The following is a 21897-nucleotide window of genomic DNA, read 5'->3' on the forward strand; positions in this document are numbered from 1 at the left end:
AGAGAAGCGAACGGTGTCATGTGGAGTCCCCCAAGGGTCCCCCCTGTCACCGGTGCTTTTCAACATCTATCTTCGGCCTCTCTTTGATATTATCAGTAGCCAAGAACTACTTTATCACTCATACGCAGACGATACGCAATTGTATTTTTGCATCTGCAACAAAAAGGATCATCATCTCAGGTTAGAGAAATGTCTCTCTCTAATAGAAAACTGGATGACTAAGAGTTATCTTAAATTCAATAGCTCTAAAACAGAACTTCTCATGTTTCACGCCAGCCGCAAGTGTCAACCGGCACCAACCTGGACACCCCCGCCCATTCTGGGCCAAATCATCACCCCTAGCTCCAAAGTCAAAAGTCTCGGGGTCATCTTCGACACCTACATGACAATGGACGCACAAATAGGGTCAGTAGTCAGCGGATCTCACCATCTGTTGCGTCTACTACGCAGACTTATTCCATTTATTCCCAAAGAAGACGTAGCAGTTGTGGTGGGAACAATTGTGAACTCCAGACTGGACTATGCAAACGCCCTTTACCTCGGACTCCCAAAGTACCAAATCTCTCGTCTGCAAGTCGTTCAAAATACGGCTGCCAGACTTGTGACTGGGAAAAAACCATGGGAATCAATCTCACCTTCGTTGAGAAACCTTCACTGGTTGCCAGTAAAGGACAGAATTGCATTTAAAGCACTCTGTCTGACGCATAAGTGCATCCATGGGAAGGCTCCGCAATATCTTTGCGACAAGATAGAACCCCATAATTCCAATCGCGTTCTGCGATCTACCGACCAAAATCTGGTCAAGGTACCCAAAGCAAGATACAAGTCCAAAGGAGAAAGAAGGTTTGCTTTCCAGGGTCCTAGACTATGGAATGCTTTACCAGCCAGCATTCGGTTGGAGGAAAACCACCTGGCCTTCAGAAGGCAGATCAAAACTCTGCTCTTCTGATGTCAAGAGACAGAAACAACAAGCGCCCAGAGGCGATTCAGTTCGCATGTGTCGCGCTATATAAGTCTTTCATTCATTCATTCATTCATTCAAAGGGCCCCCCAAATTACTAGAGGCCCGCCTGGTGAGAAGTCATTTTCGCCCCCTCACCCCACTTCTAAACTCGCTGGCTGAGTCATTTCCGACAGCAGAACACCCCTTCCCCCCGCTTCTCAACTTTCTTTAATGTGACATGTCACTGTCGTCAGCGCCCCCCCCCCCCCCCCCCGATTCTCATTTTTAATGTGCCATGTCATTTTGTTTAGGGCCCCAGGGAGGTCAGGATCCGCACTGGGTCTTGTAATGACCTGGGGGGAGTGGTGGCGGGGAAACTCATGCTATTTTTTTCAATGATTTTTTAGCAATATTGCAGGGACCAAACATTACATTAAAGCCGCAAGCAGTATTAAATTACTTTTTCCTGAGAGTAATCTCATGTTGTGCAGGGACATTTCTAAACATGTGCCACTACTATAGACACCCAGCAGGTACCATATTTAAAGAATTTTTTTTTCACTTAAAGCATCATTAAAATTGCTGCTCAAGAAAAAAACTACAGTTTTTAAAACTTTTTTTTCAATTGATGCATGTTCCCTGGGGCAAGACCCAGGTTCTCAAAGACGTTTTCCATCAATAACTTGCATATTGGGCTTTAAAATGAGCACTTTTGAATTAGAACGTTCGTGTCCCATAGACTTCAATGGGGTTCTAAATGTTCGCGCGAACGGACGGTCTGTTCAAACGTTCTGGTGCCCACCGAACCCGGGTATGTTCGGCTCATCCCTAGCCACAACCCTGCATGATGACATCACCAGCAAGACACATCGTGCACATGCAGTGCAGCCACTGGTCAAGGTCCTGGCAGCATGGCATTTCCTTGCCAGTTGATCTTTTCAGCGTACAAGTGGAGTTGTGGCTGGGATGTCATAATCCACCATTAGCAGATGTGTGCACCAGGTTGTCCTCGCAATCCTCAGACGCATGTCCCACCAATGCCTCATATGGCACGTCCGTGCCAAACACCCAGGGTCCAGCCACGACAGCTACATATACTGTCAAAGCAACATCCCAACAGGTTTTGAACCGAACGTGTATGGAGACAGCTGGCTGGTTGGTGAGTGACATGGGAGTCAGGCATGACTGTCCGACCCCATGATGCAGACATCACGAGGGGCACATGCACGACTAACATCCTCCTGTCTTTTCCCTTCCAGGTGACTCTGCATATGCACTTGGACCCCATCTCCTGACTCCATACCGGACTCCCCAAACCACAGGAGAGCAAAACTACAATGCTGCACACATACGTACCCGTGCAGTGGTGGAACGCACATTTGGCCTTCTGAAGTCCCGTTTCTGATGCCTGGATAAGTCCGGGGGGGGGCCCTGTTGTATTCCCCAAACTTTGTGTGCCAGATCATCGGTGCATGTTGCGTGCTGCACAACTACGCCATGAGAAAGTGCCTGGAGATTGACATACGTGATGACCTGACCCCCCGAACCACACAATCCCCCCCTAAATGAAGGTACCCCATCTGCTGAGGGAGCAGCAGTCAGGAGACACCTCACAGAAGACATCTTTGCACATTAAACACACACATTCATCATGGCACAAGGAGAATGCACGCATGCACACCACTGTGGTCCCTAGCTCACCCACACCACATCCACATCACATTGGATTAGCCCAAGTCCACCATGCAGGACTTGGGAGCAGCAACGACACGCCAAGGCTCCAGTTATGTCGCTGTCCATTCATACCACATTCACACGGTCGTGGGGATAATTTCTCCCCGACGACTGAGGGTGACACCCCTTACTGGCAGGAGTGTCGCCCCCACAATCACACACCAGTCACACTGTAGCCAGCACTCCTCACCATGTGCTTTAAAAAACAAAAAAAAGGCTCATGACCTGTGGCAGCTCTCTGGCTCCTCAGCTGCCTGGGGGGAGCCTGGGGTGGGGGGGTGGGACATCTGGAGGTGGCTCATCCCCGGATGTGCCACTCCTGGCAGGTGATGGCTGCCTGCCCTCCAAGGCCACGGCAATCTGGCTCTGAAAGAGATTTGTCTGGGCCTGCATTCTCAGCTGGCGGGTGATGTTATGCCGCTGGTTGCGCTGCCTCCCCTCCTCCTGGATGGCAGCCGTGTTGGCGTTGACGGCCTCAGTAAGGCTTTGAACCTCTGCCACTAGGTTCACAGTGGTGGCTTGCAGCTCCCCCACGCAGGTGACCACTGCTGCACTATTGGCATTGCCATCCTGCACTGCATCATACATCTGGGCAGTGTTTTCTGCCACCCGCTGCAGGTGCCCGGCTATCTCCCCCATATGCCAGGTCTGCTGGCCCTGGTCCAGGGCAAGTTGGTCCTGGACAGTTAGAGGTACACCCCTAGTCTTCCTTGTCGCCTTCCTGGGGCCAGAAGACTCGTGGGAGCGGGTGTAGGGTGAGCCCCTTGTGGTGGTCCCCCTGCTGGTGCCTGATGGGGGGGAGTTGTGAGAGGGCCCAGGGAGAACACTGGATTCCTCTATAATCAGGCCTATCTGTCCAAGGTCCACGACTCCTCCACCGCCTCCTCGAGAGGAGAGTTGTGGACACTCCCCTCCACCTCTGGATCTTGCTGAGGCTGCTCCTGGGACGATGTCATGGGACGGCCACCGGCAGCAGATGGGCCCGCTCCCTCCTGCACATCTGTGGATGACATAAAGCAGTCACATGTTAAGGGACCCACACACTTGTCACATGTTCCCTTCCACCCCCTCACATGCTACACACCGGATAGGGGTTATAAAACACTTACCTGTCCTCGAGGCATCATCACGGGAATCAAAGCCTGCAACGCCCTCCAACTGCTCACTCTGCAGACACCGGGCGACCACCTCCTCCTCCGGTGTCAAACTGAGATTGCAGGGTGGTTCGCCACCCGTGCCCCTCTGGTGCTTCCGAATGGCAGCCAGCTTCTCCCGCACACGGAGCTTCAGGTCATTAATTTTCTTATTAATGTCCTTGGCGCTGCGGGTGGCATTGCCAAGGGCACTAACTTCAGCCACGATATACGTAGTGCATATACGCCGGCACAAAGATGTGCCCATCTACCTGAATCTGGCTAATTGTCACCAAGTCAAATTCATATATTAAATCACATTAAAAAAGTTGGTGGTGATTCAATGACATCAGTGCTGGGGGCAATTAGGTGACAACTCATCAAGTGCATTGGCAATCTGTGACAGTGACTGGCCTTCATTACACAAATTTGCTGGGGGGGGGGGGTGCTTCTAGTAGTTAAATTAATGCATTTTTTGATACAGACCAACTGTAATGACAATTGGGCTCAGGATTTCAGGTAAGAATGCACTTCTTCTTCACATTTTACAGTTCTAACCCTGGAGCTCAGCTTTTTTTTTTTAACAAGAGAAACTGGAGCTCAGCATCAGCTGCTTTGCTGAAAAAGCTTTTTGCTAGCAGAGCTCAATAGTGAAAGCTCAAATTACCTAAACGAATGTGGTTGTTTCATTAAAGAATTCCACACTCAATCTTTCCACAAGAAAAGGAAGCCACACTCAAAATAAAAGACTTCAGTTCCGTTTATTTAAACTCTCCACAGCAGAGAAAATTCCAACTGGTATGTGCATGCTCTAATGTGTTTCACTCCAGTTGGTGATTATTCACGGGGATGACAAAGTGAATGATCACTTAGCTTGGCAAACAGTGGCGGCTGGTGCTCAAAATTTTTGGGGGCGCAAACAAACGAAGAAAAACAATTGCAGCCTCACTGTGCCCATCAAACACAGCCACTGTGACTATTAACCACTTCCCGACCGCCTCATGTAGATATACGTCGGCAGAATGGCACGGACAGGCACATCAACGTACCTGTACATGCCTGCCTAGACTTGGGTCGGGTGGGCTACATGCGGCAGTCGGATCCCCTCGGGGAGCGATCCGGGATGACGGCGCGGCTATTCGTTTATAGCCGCTCCGTCGCGATCGCTACCCGGAGCTGAAGAACGGGGAGAGCCGTATGTAAACACGGCTTCCCCGTGCTTCATTATGGCGCTGCATCGATCGAGTGATCCCTTATATAGGGAGACTTGATCGATGACGTCAGTCCTACAGCCACACCCCCCTACAGTTGTAAACACACACAAATTGAACACTAACTCCTACAGCGCCCCCTGTGGTTAACTCCCAAACTGCAACTGTCATTTTCACAATAAACAATGCAATTTAAATGCATTTTTTGCTGTGAAAATGACAGTGTTCCCAAAAATGTGTCAAAATTGTCCGAAGTGTCCGCCATAATGTCGCAGTCACGAAAAAAATCGCTGATCGCCGCCATTAGTAGTAAAAAAAAATAATGAATAAAAATGCAATAAAACTATCCCCTATTTTGTAAACACTATACATTTTGCGCAAACCAATCGATAAACGCTTATTGCGATTTTTTTAACCAAAAATAGGTAAACGAATACGTATCGGCCTAAACTGAGGGAAAAAAATTTTTAGATATGTTTTTGGGGGATATTTATTATAACAAAAAGTAAAAAATATTGAATTTTTTTCAAAATTGTCGCTCTATTTTTGTTTATAGCGCAAAAAATAAAAACCGCAGAGGTGATCAAATACCACCAAAAGAAAGCTCTATTTGTGGGGAAAAAAGGACACCAATTTTGTTTGGGAGCCACGTCGCACGACCGCGCAATTGTCTGTTAAAGCGACGCAGTGCCAAATTGTAAAAACCCCTTGGGTCATTTAGCTGCATATTGGTCCGGTCCTTAAGTGGTTAAACACAGCCACTGTGCCCATCAAAAGGTAGCCACTGTGCCCATCAAAGGTAGCCACTGTGCCCATAAAATACAGCCATTGTGTCATCAAATGCAGCCACTGTGCCATCAATTGTTGCCACTGTGCCATGCCATCAATTGTCACCAGTGTGCAATGCCATCAATTGTCGCCACTGTGCCATCAATTGTCACCACTGTGCCATACCATCAAATGCAGCCACTGTGCCATGCCATCAAACGCAGCCACTGTGCCATCATTTATCGCTACTATGGCCATCAATTGTCACCACTGTGCCATGCCATCAAACGCAGCCACTGTGCCATCAATTGTTGCCACTGTGCCATCAATTGTCGCCACTGTGCCCATCAATTGTCGCCACTGTGCCATCAATTGTCGCCACTGTGCTAATCAATTTTAACCACTGTGCCATGCCATCAAACGCAGCCACTGTGCCATCAAACGCAGCCACTGTGACATGCCATCAAACGCAGCCACTGTGACATGCCATCAAACGCAGCCACTGTGCCATCAATTGTCGCCACTGTGCCCATCAATTGTCGCCACTGTGCCCTGTAAAATGCTGCCAGATTCCCCCCCGCCCGGAACTTACCTTTCTGGGGTCAGCTATCCTCCTTCCACCATCCCTCGATGTCTTCTCCCACCCTTGATGACGCTTCAGCCAATCAGGTTACCGGTAACCAGAACAGGTGAACCTGATTGGCTGAGACGCCTGGTAGTGTTAACCAAGGAACGCACCCCCCGTGCGTCCCCTGGTTAACTATTTGGAAGCCTATTAAATAGAGTCCTCAGGTTGTAATCGAAAAGCCTATCAGAGCCGCTGGCTCTGATAGGCACTTCCAAAGCCAACCAGCTGCCGTTATTCAGATGGCCGGCACTCACCTGGGGGCCGGCCATCTGAATAGTGGGTGGCAGCAACAATACATGGATTCATGCAATACATGAATCTATGTATTGTTGATCAGTGGCGGTACAGGAGAGAGAGAGGGGGCGGTGCTTATGCGCCCTCTATGGACGCACCGCCACTGTTGGCAAATATGCTGAAGCTTCTTTCATGTCAATCATCCAATCATGCGCAAACAAATAGTCTTGATGTTTCAATTTCACATTGCATGTAAAGTAAACATCACTTCACTTTTTTACTAAGCTAAATGTACATCAGAAATCTTAAATTTTTCATTAAATCAACTTCACTGAGTTGATGAAGTGACTCATCACCTTTCCTGCCTGCTCTTTACAACTCCTCAATTATAGAGATCCAGTCTGAAAGCAAACAGCTTCTACTGTGAAAACCTAAACCAGTAAAAAGAAAACAAAAGCAAACCCAGAATAGTTATGGTTTTCTTTAATTGGGAATGAGGAAAAATAATTATAATGCTGATTTTATGTGCTGACAAGGTATGATCATATGGAGGTAGATATCTATAGTTATTATGCCCAATCAGAACTTTGATTTTATACTACAATATCAGTGTCTTCTACCTTCTTTCTGAGTTAATTGCATTTCTTTACTCTCACCCTTTATAGCAAGCTGCTCCCTACTAAGTTTACTCAATGCAGCATGAACCAGTTTATGACTTATCTCCTGAAGCTGTCATTTGAGTGTCTGATGAATAAACCCAAAATAGGAAGATTTATATCCCCACCATTCTGTGGAAACAACTTAATCGAGAATGGAGAGCAGTGTGACTGTGGAGCTGAAAAGGTCAGTCTGTATTCTAGCATTTGCTGGCCTTAAAAAAAAGATTTCCAAGAATGAAAGACTTCTCCATTCTACACCATGAACCTTTTTTAGTATGAAACAATATATACTGGTTATTGCATAGCTCCCAACAGTCCCTGATTTTGAGGGACTGTCCCTGATTTGGAGCAATGTCCCTCTTTCTTCCTCATTTGTCCCTCATTTTGGTCTGATCCATATAGTTGTGTATAAAATGCACTTTTTATCTTTCAAAAAGTGTTTCCCAGTGCTAAAACTTTCATTCAAATTCTAAATGTCTGTATTTGTAAATTTTAAAAGCCAATATAAAGGAATAGTAGTGTTTAAAAAAAAGCCCTTGTGGATTTAGTTAACTTTTTTGGGGTTAATTCTCCTTTAAGGTGTAGCGCTCTGCTCCTGAAGAACAGGCGCTGCTTTAAATTTAGTGGGGGTCTGAGCTGTTTTTTGGCTCAGACCAGAATGATTAAGGGAAATTTAGCCTCTGTTCTAGCCATGACTGTGCTGAGAGTTTCCACCATTGATCGCCTGGGGCTGTTATTACCACCCCAGGCCAAGGGTGGCAGCAGCCAGGTCATGGTGTATTGAGTGTCCCCCTCGGCAATGAATCAGCGGGAGCGGTTACCCCGCTGTGCATGCTGGGGAGGGGTATTTAAGGGGCAGGCACCATTGGTGCGGGGTCCGTCCGTCTGCGCCTCGTGGCCCGCATGGTCAGGGGTGCACATTGTCAATCCTAGCTCCGGGACCACGTTGGCCCTGGCCCTGTACCGCAAAGGTGATCCTGTGCTGTCCTCACCCACCCCCCCCCCCCACTGTTTTCCGGTCGGTCCAGCACTTACCCCATCGGCGGCAGGCAGCGCTCCATTTCCTCCATGGCGTCCTCCCCTCCTCTTCCTAGGCATCCAATAGTATTGCCTGTCCTTTTAGCCAATCGGGTGATCGGTGTCAAGACTGGCTTCCTGATTGGCCGGGAGGAGGATCAGTGTTACAAGAACGAATATTAATTTGCCGTTGTAACACACTTGGGTGGGATCGGAGCGCACTCTCTGCGACCCAAGCCTGTTTTCATCCAATCTCCCCATAGAGGAGAGCAGGGCTACACAGTTAAACCACTTGATCTTACCGGATCTAACGAATATCTATTAGCCTGAATGATTTTTGGCCCAAAAAATTGATAAGGGGGCCAGCCCCCCTCATTAATCACTTAATACGTCTCTAATTATGTGAGATCTAACGTTAAAACCACTTGATCTTACCGGATCTAACGAATATCTATTAGCCTGAATGATTTTTGGCCAGAAAATTTGATAAGGGGGCTGATGACGGGTTAGCTCCCCCCAGCAAATAACTGTTAATATTGCTTCTTCTGTGTGTGATCTAACGCAAACAATGATTCATCTAACCTGATCTAACAAAGATCTAACAAACTGCATAAAAAATGAAAAAATTTTTTATATGGGGGGGGGGGGCTAACCCGGCAGAGGTCAGAAATGTATCTCCCGTCTGTGACAACACCCCCAGATTTACCTGACTTCCTGTCACATACCCCCCCTCTTGTTTCAACCCTAGGGTTGGGACACAGGTTGCCAGGCACGCATGTACTCAGGACAAACCATCTGCATTCCCCATTTTAACACCGGGGCGATGTGTTACCACAAAACTAAATTCCTGAAGGGCCAGGAACCACCTATTTATTCTCCTATTGATCTCCTTGTTTTGTGCCATCCACTTCAATGGGGCATGATACATCACCAGTTCAAACTGTCTACCCACGAGGTAGTACCGGAGAGAATCCAAAGCCCATTTCACCGCCAAACACTCTTTCTCAATGGTGGCATAATTCTCCTCATGGGCCTTCAACTTTCGGCTGAGGTAAAGAACAGGGTGTTCCTCCCCCTTAATAACCTGGGACAGTACAGCTCCTAACCCCACACTTTACGCATCTGTCTGAACCACAAAGTCCCGTGAAAAATCAGGCGGGGGGGCGTGTCCGGACGCGAGCGGAGTCAGACGCGCTTTTGAGGAGCTCCTCCAGGCCTGGCAAAATCAAAGGCCATCCCAAGCCAGCCTGCACTGTAAGGGGCACCAAACACCCCATCCTGACTCCTCAACACCCCCCGATCAGTTACATACCTGTATCGGGGCTCCGGACCGGCCGTGATCCCGGTACTCAGCGCCAAAGTCGGCTTCATCCACGGAGTCCCGCCGCCATCTTGCGGCCTACGAGGCCTCGCGGACCACCGGGCTTGAGTTGTGAGGCCTGGAGCGATCGGAGACCCTAACCGGACATCTATAAAGCTGCTCCCCCGAAAGCGGAGCCCCGGACCGGCCACCCGCCCTACAGCTCCAGCAGAGACCGTCTTCGTTTGTTCCTGTGGGGACCCGCTGACATCCTGAGGCCTGCGAAGCCTCCGCACACACTGCACTCGGGTGCCACATCCGTGGGCCGAGCAACAGCCGCCTCTGGGTCTAATTACATCCGCTTTTCGGGGCAGGGAGGGAGACAAGGAGACCCCACAGACCGCCGGAGGTACCCTGCAGTGGAGGTGAGCAGCGGCCATCTTGGCACACCCAAAGACCTCCATTCATCTGCCTCACCAGTGTCCTACAGCACACACCCATAGACTCTTGCCCGCAGAGAGGGGGACCAGGGACACTGCTAATTAAGCCCCCCTAGCCAGAAGTAACCCTGCCTCCTCACCGGCTACCCCGTGGCCCCCAGAGTGTGATTGAACTATCTGTTCTGGCCGTTAACACCGGGGCCATTTTGCTGCACCCGACCAAGTAAGTAGCATTAATCACGGGCTACATAGGCCTCCTCACACCTAGATCTCCTTTGAAACAATTTGTTCTTGGGGCGCATGCGCGCGAGTGAAGGAGATGGTTGCCTGATTCCTTAGCTCCGCGCCGTGGGAACCTATTAACCAGCCTAACACAGCACAGAATCAGCAGGGCTGCTACTCATTTACCTCACCTGGCGGCTATGTACCGCCCCGCGAAAAATAAACAGCAGAAGAAGCAGCCCGGTAAACATTCCCCAGCCTCAGGCAGGGGCCGGAACAAGATGGCGCCTGAACCTCCCGAGCCTGATGACGAAACCCGGCTCTCTGTTGCCGGTTCGGGATCCCCTGCTGACAGCCTTCATCTGTTCCCCATGGATGGGGAGAGCTCCCTTCCTGCGGATTCGGAGGCTATGCTGGCCAAATTCCGCAGCATTGTGAGGGATGAAATCACCGCTGCCTCTCGTAAGCTCTCCTCAGACTTTGTGCGGGGCCTTAAAGAGATAGGCCATCGCACTAATCAGTTGGAACAACGTATGGACTTGGCCACTACAGTGCTAGATGGCCATGAGGATGAGGTGTGTAGGTTGTCAACTGAGTTGGAAACTTTGAGGGACAAGTTGGAGGACGCGGAAAATAGGGCCCGCAGAGATAATTTGCGCGTCCGTGGTATCCCCGAGGTCATTACTGACTTGCAGGGCACAGCTACTGCTTTTTTCCAGGAACTGGCGCCTGACATACCGCCGGACAGGCTTGAGTTTGATCGCATCCACAGGTCTTTGGCCCCCAAGCCCTCTGAGGGGCCCCCGAGGGATGTGATTATCAAGTTCCATTATTATCGTACCAAAGAGAAGCTTTTGCAGTCTGCAAGGGAACGCCAGGACCTCTCATTTCAAGGTAATCCCCTCCAGTTATTTGCTGACCTTTCACCGGCCACAATTGCTAGGCGACGGGGCCTAAAGCCTTACCTTCAAATTCTTCAGTCCCATGGGATAAAGTACAGATGGGGATTCCCGTTCAAGCTTTCTTTCTCACATCTGGGTCGCCACTTCCAAGCTACCACCCCTGCCGATCTGAAGCGTCACTTCCTGGATCTACAGTTGGGCCTCCCTCCATCCCAGCATGATGTTCCAACTTCATCCTCTAGGCCCGGACCCTCCGGACCACCCCGTCAGCTCTCCCGGGCTTCTCAGGGCTCTCAGTCTGGATCCCAGGCCCTGCGGGAATTGCAGGCCCAGCGTTTTCAGCAGTCCAACAATGGTTGAAATTACCAATTTTATTTTCTTTCTCACCCTAATTACACCCAATTTTTTTTTTGGCCTACCTGATCCTGTGTTGCACCATCTGAACGTTGCTCTCTTGTTAACCTCACACATGGATCGGGCTGGCGGTTTTTTGGTTTGTGTCCCCTTGCTGTTACCTTGCCCCGCATTGACCATGTCTGTGTGGCAGGGGGGGTCGCCCTGTTGGTCGCCCCGCTTGTGAGATGGTGGCCCGGGGCACTGATTGCCCTCCCTTTATCGCCCTACGAGGCCTTGGCCTGAACGTGCCTTTCTGCCCCCTCCTCCAATGATGTCCCCGCATTTTGCCCGAGCGGGTCGGGCTGTGATTTGACTTTTATTTTTATTTTAGTTCTTAAATTGTTTGCTTTGCTTATCTGTGTTCTTTTGGGGGGCTGTGGAGGGGGGGGTGCATTTGGGGCAGGGGACGCTCCTACAGTTTACCTATTTGGGTGTCTCTGGGGATGCCATGCCACGGCCCTCCGCTCCTGTCCTGTGGGGTGGGGGGGTCGTGGTTATGGTCGTGCTGCACTGGCCCCTCTTGCATCCTGGAGTTGGCGGCCATATGATGGTCGTCTCTGGGGGCTCGAGGGGCCTGCACGTCTTATACCTTAATATGTTGGCTGCCCGTGGTAGTCGCCATTTATATTGATGTTTGTACCTGGTTTCCATTTTGATTTTGCCTTATTTTTTTTTTTATTTTTTTTTATTACATATTTTTCAGTTTCTGTGCTAATGTTATTTCAGTTTATCTATTTTTATCATGATAGGCTGGTGGTTCCGACGGACCACTGCTCCCCCCATGTGTTGGCACCTGACTAGGACGTATTTCCTAGTCACGGTCCCACCCCACTGTGGGCTTCAGTGCCCACGTCATGTTGCATCTATGTTCCTAGTCTTTGCTCTACTTCGAGCTCTACTTTCTCTTTTTTTGTCTTCTGTTTTTCTCTTTCATTATTCTGCCTCTTCCTCTTTCCTTCTCTCTCCCTCTCCTCTTTGGTCCCCGGGGCGCGCGGACGGAGTACATCGTAGAGCTATTCTCCTGATCCAATGACCCTTCGCTGGTTGTCCCTGAATGTCCAGGGCATGAACTCCCCTCAAAAAAGAGTCAATATTTTTAAATACCTTAAACAGCAAAAAATTGATATAGCATGTTTGCAGGAGACCCATTTCTCCATTTCTTCTTGTCCTAAATATTTTGCTGCAAACTATTCCCAAGTTTATTTAGCCAATGGCCCTACTAAACAGAAGGGGGTTCTCATTGCCATACATAATTCGGTTCCATTTATTTGCAGTAAACAGATCGCTGATCCGGATGGCAGATACCTCCTTTTGCAGGGTGCTGTTCAGGATAATGAGGTAACTATCATGACTTACTACGCTCCAAATGATAATCCGGGACCCTTTCTGACCCATGTCTGCTCCCTGTTAATGACCCATCAGAAGGGCACACTCCTGCTTGCGGGTGACTCTAATGTGTCGCTGAGCCCCTCGCTTGACAAGTATCCATCGGAACATATGTCCCCCTCTCCCGCTGCTAAAAAGTTTCTACGGGCTTTGCGTAATCACGACTTGGTGGATCTCTGGCGGGAACTTCATCCCCTTGGTAGGGACTATACTCATTATTCTCATCCTCATCATTCCCATTCCAGGATCGACCATATGTTTGTACTCCGGAAACATCTTCCTTTGGTCGACTCGGTTTCCATTTTAGCGGCCCCTTGGTCGGATCATGATCCTGTTTTGACAGTATGTCACTCTCTTCTTAGCAAACCGCAATTTGCCCCATGGGTCATGAACGACTGTCTCCTATCTTTTAAAGCAATTCTTAAAGATATTCAAGAAGCTTCTAAGGACTATTTTAATCTCAACACGGGAACTGTCTCTTCCCCAGTGACGTTGTGGGAAGCGTATAAGGTGGTCCTCCGGGGCCATGTGATTCGAATAGCGTCGCACCGTAAGAGAGAGCGTATTCAAGCTCGTCGTGCTCTGGAGCAACGATTGGAGGTCTTGTCTACGGCCTTCAAGCAGGCTCCTTCCCCGGCGAATCGCAGGCTTTTGGATGCGGCCCGTACGGACTTGGATCTGTGCTTAACTGACGAAGCCGAACGCACTTTACGTTGGGCTCGCCAAAAGTGGTACACCAAGGCGAATAAACCTAACGCGATGCTGGCTAATAGACTCCGAACCTTCGCCCCTAAATTTACTCCCATACACCTGCGTACCCGCCACAACGTTCTCACGGGTAATCCACAACGGATATTAGATGAATTCCGCCACCGTCTTGCGAAGCTTTACTCCCCCCCTACTCACTCATCTACTCAAGGTCTAGACACCTTCTTGTCTAGCTTATCCTTACCTTCTCTATCAGACACACATAAGTCTTTGATGGACCGTGATATCCAGGTCCAGGAAGTTCTTCAATGTATTAAGGACTTGAAGATCGGCAAGAGACCGGGCCCGGATGGCTTCACGGCCTTGTATTATCGGAAGCTAGCGGACGTCCTGGCCCCACATTTGGCGGCCATGTTCAACTCCATAACGAAGGGCCAGTCGTTCACGCCTGATTTGCTGACCGCTAACATTGTAATGATCCCGAAGCCGGATAGGGACCATTCCTCTTGGGCTAATTTCAGGCCAATCTCATTAATAAATATTGATATGAAAATCTTGACTAAGATATTGGCCACTCGCCTGAATTCTTTTCTCCCACGCCTAATAAAGAAAGATCAGGTGGGATTTGTCCCTCATCGACAAGCGGGAGATGCGATTAGACGGCTTCTTCAAATTCAACATATTGTCCATGCCAGGTCCCTGGAAACAATGTTTTTGTCCCTCGATGTGAATAAGGCCTTTGACACATTGTCTTGGCCTTATTTGACACAAGTCCTTAGCCATTATGGCTTTGGTGCTTCTTTTCTGAGCTGGATTTCAGCTATCTATGACTCCCCCCAAGCTAAAGTTCGGTACTATGGTTTTGAGTCGTCCACCTTCCCTATTAGGAGGGGGACGCGGCAGGGCTGCCCGCTTTCCCCGCTCCTGTTCGTCCTGGCTCTTGAGCCTCTGGCCGAGGCCGTTCGATCCCACCCGGACGTGTCAGGGGTGGAGGTGGCGGGTACCTCGCACAAATTGTCATTATTTGCTGATGACATTCTGTTGACCATCACCAAACCCAGAATTTCTCTCCCCAATTTGTTGTCACTTTTGGATTCTTTCGCCTTGCTCTCCGGCTTGGCTGTCAACCAGGCAAAGTCGAAGGCAATGTCTATCAATATTTGCCCCTCGGATTTAGATTCTTTACAGTCTGCGTTCCCTTTTCAGTGGTTGACCTCATTACCCTATTTAGGGATTAAGCTTACCCCGAAGTATTCCGAACTCTACCGAGCCAACTTTCCTTCTTTGTTTGGCAAACTGACAGCTATGCTCACCTCTTGGTCCACTCTTCCGCTCTCTTGGTTCGGGAGGGTGGCGACGGTACGTATGACCTATCTTCCGAAATTGCTTTATTTTTTTCGGGTTTTACCTGTTCAGGTACCCTCTCACATCCTTAGAATTCACCAACGTAAAATTATGCAGTTTATCTGGGGCCCCAAAAGGCCCAGGATTAAGAGGCAAGTGCTTTTTGCACGCAGAATTAATGGCGGCCTCTCGGTTCCTAATTTGCATGCCTACTATACTGCGGCGGGTATCGCTCCGCTGTCTCGCCTTCATGAGAAACAGCAAATGCCACTGTGGGCTACTTTTGACTTGGTGGATTCTCACCCAACACCTTTAGCCTCTCTTCCATGGCTCCCTCGTGCGCATCGCCCGTCCTCTATAGGTCCTTGTCTGGCCCATTCCCTTAGGTTGTGGGACGCGGTTAAATATTCTGCGGGTCTGATCTCCCCCCATTTGCCGTTACTTCGTCTCCTTCATAACCCGTTATTTCCACCAGGTCGGGACAACCCCTTACAGTTTGCATGGTGGACTGAACATGGCTTTGTAGACGTTCATTCTATGCTCTCCCCAACCAAGATTATTTCGTATTCACTTTTACGTTCCTTCCACGATATTCCCCTCAGGGAACACTATAGTTACTTGCAACTTCGACATTTCCTCCAGAGCCTGATTAGATCACAACCTACCCCCTATACTATGACCCCCTTTGAAAGCTTATGTAGATCACGCCCCCATTCCCCAGGACTCATATCTCTCATCTATACAGCGATTATCAACTCTAGGAGACCGCCCTTGAGACCTTACCACCTTCAGTGGGAGGCTGAACTTGGGAGGCAACTCGATCCGGAAGATTGGCAGGCTATGACTGTGGCATTGTCTAAATGCTCTACCAATGTTCTCTTTCAGGAGAACGCTTATAAAGTGTTCTATAGGTGGTACTATACCCCGGCCAGACTGGCGAGTTTTATACCTTCTTATTCTCCCTTGTGTTTCCGTGGATGCTCTCAGGAGGGTACCATGGCACACATCTGGTGGACCTGTCCCAGGGTATGCAGATTGTGGGTTAGAGTCTATGCGTTGCTCCGCAACCTCTTTGATTCCAACCTAAAGAAGGACCCTTTTGAGGCCCTTTTATGGAAACCGATCACGGAGCTTCTCCACCCTGAACGCCAGCTGGCGGCGCATGTTTTTACTGCAACTAAATTGATCATTGCAAGGGCCTGGAAGACCCCGGTTCTCAGTTTCGAAGCAGTTAAAAACTGCATTAATGATATTATGGTTAATGAGAAACTCACTGCTGTGTTAGCAGATACCCATGATAAATTTCTCAGGGTATGGCAACCCTGGGTGGCCAATAACCACCCTTCACGATTTAACCCAACACTACTTTCTCTTTGATAGGTCTCTGTTCCCCCCGCCCCGTGGACCCCCCCTTCTCTCTTTCTTTCTTTCTATTTTTCTTTCTTTATTTTTTTTCTATTTTCTTTTCTCCATTTCTTTTCCTCTTTCTCTTTATTGCCATTTGCTCATACTCCTTATCTAGTTGACTCTCTTTCTTTTCATCCTCCCTTTCTTTGTGGCTTGGGCCCTCAGGCTTGGTCCTGTCGGTCCTGGACACGGGATGCATTATTTCTTTTATATTTGAAAAAAACAGATGTCCTCTGCTATCTGCCTGCTTGAATTTTAAGTTTTTTTTTTTTTTTTTTTTTTTTTTTCTTTATTTTTTATTTTATGTATTATCTTAATTTTTTTATTTTTAATTTTCTCTTTGTAATGTTGCGCATTGTATAGCAACTTTGCTTTCAAGTTCTATATTTACTCCGGCGTGTTAGCCGGTATGTTACCTAAGCCAACATTAGGTCAATTTAGCAGGCCATCTGTCTGGAGAACATTATATTGCCGGTCTTCTGGATTCACTTTGGATTCCTAGAAGCCAGATTAATCTCAGGTTTACGGACTATCTGTTCTGATGTCTGATAGTTTATGGTGTGTCCACCACTGTTTTTTTTTTCTTTCCTTTGTATTCTTTTCTGTTTATTGATGTACCTTTTCAATAAAACTCTTTGTACAAGAAAAATCAGGCGAATTTAAAACTGGCTGACTACATAAGGCCTGTTTTAAAGCCTGAAAAGCTGTTTCTGCTTCGGGAGTCCATTTAGTCATGACAGACTCCTTCCCTTTGGTCAAATTGGTCAGGGGGAGCAGCCTGTGAGGCAAAATGGGGGATAAAACGGCGATAATAACCCGCGATCCCCAAAAATGCACAAACCTGTTTCTTATTGGCGGGACGTGGCCAATCCTGAATAGCCTCAACTTTGTTTATCTGGGGCTTGATTAGACATCTTCCAATGGTATACCCTAGATACTTTGCCTCTTCTAAGCCAAGGGTAAATTTTTTTGGATTGGCTGTAAACCCGGCTTCCCAGATGGAATCCAACACAGCCTGAACTTTTGGTAAGTGTGAGTCCCAATCCTCACTGTGGATGACCACATCATCGAGGCATAGGCTCGATGAGGCCGAAGGGTCTTATCCATGGTGCGTTGAAACGTGGCGGGAGCATTCTGTAACCCAAAAGGCATCCTCCGATATTGAAAATATCCTTCTGGAGTTACAAATGCTGTTTTTTCCCTGGCCGACTCCGAGAGAGGAATTTGCCAACAACCCTTGGTCAGGTCTAACGTCGTCATGTACCGGGCAGTGCCTAGGCGATCAATTGGTTCATCTATGCGGGGCATAGGATAGGTGTCAAACTTAGTGATTGTATTCAGGCGGCGAAAATCATTACAAAACCGCCAAACTCCATCTGGTTTGGGTACTAAGACAATGGGACTGGACCAATCACTATTTGACTTTTCTATCACCCCTAGCTCAAGCATTTTTTTTACTTCCTGGCGAATTGCCTCTCGCCTGGCTTCTGGAATTCGATAAGGCTTCAACTTGATCTTATCCCCTGGTGTGGTGATAATGTCATGTTCAACTCCGGAGACCCAACCTGGCAAGTCTGAAAACTTCTCCCTATTTCGGAGCACAAACACTTTAGCCTCCTGTTGCTGAGTTTTGGACAGAGTCTTCGCTATCCCAACTTCAGGGACAGCCAGGTTAAACGGAGCAGAAAATCGGGTAGTCTTAGCGACCAAGGACTCTCTATCCTTCCATGGTTTCAACAAGTTCACGTGATAGAGTTGCTCAGGTTTTCGTCTTCCCGGTTGGCTAATTTTATAATTCACCACCCCCATTTTCTCCAACACTTCATAGGGACCCTGCCATTTGGCTAGGAATTTACTTTCGACCGTGGGGACCAGCACCAACACCCTATCACCAGGTGCAAAGGAACGGACCTGGGCCCCAAGATTGTAAATCCTTGGTTGAGCCAACTGGGCTTGGGCTAAATGTACCTTCACAATCGGCATCACTTGGGCAATTCTATCTTGCATTTGTGCCACATGTTCAATCACACTTCGATGAGGGGAACTCTCACTCTCCCATGTTTCCCTGGCAATGTCCAGTAGGCCCCGGGGGGTGCCTCCCATACAATAACTCAAACGGAGAGAACCCTGTGGACGATTGGGGAACCTCTCTTATGGCAAACATCAGATAAGGTAGCAGATAATCCCAATTCTTTCTGTCTTTATCCACCACCTTCCTCAACATTTGTTTTAAGGTTTTATTAAACCTTTCCATGAACCCGTCTGTTTGAGGGTGATATACTGATGTACGTAATTGGGTCACTTTCAGGAGTTTACAAAGTTCTCTAGTCACCCTAGACATAAACGGGGTGCCCTGGTCAGTTAGGATTTCCTTAGGGAGACCCACACGGCTGAAAACCTGAAATAACTCTTTAGCAATGGTTTTAGCAGAGGTGTTTCTGAGAGGAATCGCTTCTGGGTAACGGGTGGCATAGTCCATTATTACCAAGATGTGCTGGTGCCCTCTAGTGGACTTCAGTAAGGGGCCAACCAAGTCCATGGCGATCCTCTCAAAAGGGACCTCAATAATGGGCAGGGGTGCCAACGGACTGCGAAAATGTGGCATGGGTGCAGTAATCTGACACACTGGACAGGAAGAGCAGTACACTTCCACTTCCTTAGTGATCCCAGGCCAATAACACCTCTGGATGATTCTCTCCCCGGTTTTTTCTGCTCCCAAATGTCCCTCAAGAATGTGCCCATGGGCTAGTTCCAACCAGGGCCGATCCTAGGGTCACATGCGCCTGGGTGCAGAAATATTTCTGGTGCCCCTACAAGGGCGTGGTCACCTTACTAACTCCTCCCCCTTTACAAATGTTTCTATGGCAACGATTCAAACACAGAGATGCTCCCCTAAGGAGTTATCGTTACACTGGGATCCTTACATGATCTCTTAAAAATAAACAGAATACAGAAAGAGAAGCAGAGTACTTTATTGGACCTAGGGGGGGGGGGGGGCTCTCTAATGGACACAGAGAGGGCCTCTGTTAGAGAGTCCGTTTAGAAAGACCCCCCCAGACATAATACAGGAGATGGTCAGAGACTGCAGACATACTACAGGAGATGGTCAGAGACTGCAGACATGGTACAGAAGATTAATGCAGCCTCACCAGTGCCCACCAAATGCAGCCTCACCAGTGCCTACCAAATGCAGCCTACCAGTGCACACCAAATGCAGCCTTATAATTTCTCACCAATTTCAGCCTACCAGTGCCCCTGGATCACACAGAAGAGCAATATCCTGCTGTCACAGAGCTTGGATTTGATTCGCCTGGGCAGCCACTGTAACAAAGACACACACACACGTCAGTTTTCATGGACTTCGCTTGCTCAGCAGGGATCGATTCGTTGAGCCGACAGATGACAGGTCCGTCTCTGCTCACAGTGGAGAGATGGACCTTTTAGAGCTCCGCTCTCCTCTATGAGGGATTGGATGAAAACAGATCCTCCTGTCCGTTTTCATCCCATCTGCCAGAGGGATGGAAAATAGGGTTTCCATTCACCTGGATTAGCGGATTTGGATGTCAGTGGACATGTCACCGCTGACATCCGTCACTCCATAGAGGTGAATGGAGCGTCCTGTCAGGTCCGCCTGAAAAACTGACAGACCTGAACGTGTGAAAGGACCCTAACTCACTCCTCATTCTTTCCATCTCTCTGTCCATCCCCTCCCCCATCACACTACTCTTTCCATTATAAACAAATAAAAAGACTCCAATGCACTTCCACACCAAATCTGCTCACTACTTACACAAAAATACATGAATAAACACCTTAAGACCATCAAGCGTAATAATCAAATATATAATTATCAGAGATTTCATAAAACACACTATACAACACCAGCACTTTTCATCTACAAAACCAGCCTGATCTGTGATATTGCTCCTGCCTCCCCTCTCCTGGCATGCTGGGATTAGTAGTGCCACAGCCTGACACATGAGGTGGTCATACAGGAGAAGAGGCTGTGCTTGGTGAGCAGATAATGGTTAGGGAGTAGGACAGGGAGGTGTAATAGAGATTGAGGGAGATCTCAGAAAACATGCTCCCTTTAGAAGCAAAGCAGTTCACAGCCACACATAAAAACGATCTTGTGTAACAGCATGAGACAGGAGCCTGCTACACAGAGCCCATCTTCCTCTCCCCCTCCCCACTAAGATATGCACACAGTCCTGTCAGTGGCCTGTTGTTCAGCTAGCTTACCTTAGGCTAGGCTGAACTCCATCCTCCATTGCAGGCTGCATGGCTCCACTCCTCCCCCTCTCAGCATCTCCTGTGAGGAACTTGAATAAGGCGCGCTGAGAGAAAGGGGGAGGGTACAAGTAACTGCACTCTGACTGTCAGATCATAAGACTCTCGGTCTCTGTCAGCTCCGGCTGGAAGCTGCACATGAGTAGTACGTACTGCAACATTCCTAGATCGGAACCAGTCCTGATGGGGCCCCATCAGCCCTTGTGGCCCCTGGGCACTGCCCGCTCAGTAAGACGGCCCTGCCCCCACCTCTGTTCCACACAGTTTCCCCCCCCCCCCACACAAATCAATTCCTTTCTGTATGACCTCCAACTCCCCCCCCCCCATCTGTTCCCCTGTGTGTGAGCCAGCAGCGGTGGTGGACTCACCTCGAGGAGAGCGACGCTGCTGCCTGTTCTCCCACAACAGATCTCTCACGATCCAGGAGGAGGAGGGAGGGGAAATCGTGGCAAGCCCAGGCAGGGTTACATGCAGTCAGGGATCCCAGTTCCATCTCACCCCCCCAGCCGACTCCATGTTAATGCAGCACTTTCCGGGCTGCTCCTTGTCCCGGCTCTCTCCCCTGTTCTGAATTATTACTGATGCTGCTAGCACAATGCCGACCAACAGTGCTCCTAAAACTTTGGCGCCCCCTCCCCTCTGGCGCCTGGGTGCAGCGCACCCTGTGCACCCCGTCTCGGATCGGCCCTGGTTCCAACACCATCTTGCGGTACGGTTTAGGCACTACCAGTTGCTCAATGGTGTCCTCTATCCTCTGTGACACTCGATATAACAGGTCCCTTTCAATAATGAAGTAAGGGAGGGCAACCCTCTCGTCAGGGTTAACTAACTCCCCATCTATCTTTACTACATTCTCCCGGGCTCTTAGCAATGTGGGTTTCAAAGGAAACCGTAGTCACCGGATATTCTCGAGTGTCCCCATGTACACAAACTACAGCCATTTTCCTAGGATGTAAGGTTTTTCCCACCACTAGATCACTTTTCACTAAGGTGACCAGGCTACCTGAATCCAACAATACCACAACATCTTTAGCATCTAAGCACATTCTACATAAAGGTTTCTCATTCCCCTTTACTGCAGTGCATGTGGTTGCAAAAAGGGACTGTCGTCTCTCTGTCAGAAAGTCGCACTGCATGGGTTCATCAACCGCTGGGCAAACCGCTGCTACATGTCC

At 48.8% G+C, this 21897-nt stretch overlaps 1 protein-coding gene across 1 annotated transcript in view; it reads left to right on the plus strand.

Moving 5' to 3' along the window:
• The first annotated feature begins 6867 nt into the window (after window positions 1-6867).
• Window positions 6868-21897, plus strand: part of LOC120930524 (zinc metalloproteinase-disintegrin-like bothrojarin-4) — a 61837-nt gene continuing 46807 nt past the window's right edge. The window contains exon 1 of the mRNA XM_040341702.1: window positions 6868-7494. Within this exon, the coding sequence (XP_040197636.1) occupies window positions 7351-7494 (144 nt within the window). The 5' untranslated portion in view covers window positions 6868-7350. The remainder of the gene's footprint in view (window positions 7495-21897) is intronic.

This window comes from Rana temporaria, chromosome 3 (genome assembly GCF_905171775.1).
Source record: "Rana temporaria chromosome 3, aRanTem1.1, whole genome shotgun sequence".
In the NCBI taxonomy this organism is placed as follows: domain Eukaryota; kingdom Metazoa; phylum Chordata; class Amphibia; order Anura; family Ranidae; genus Rana; species Rana temporaria.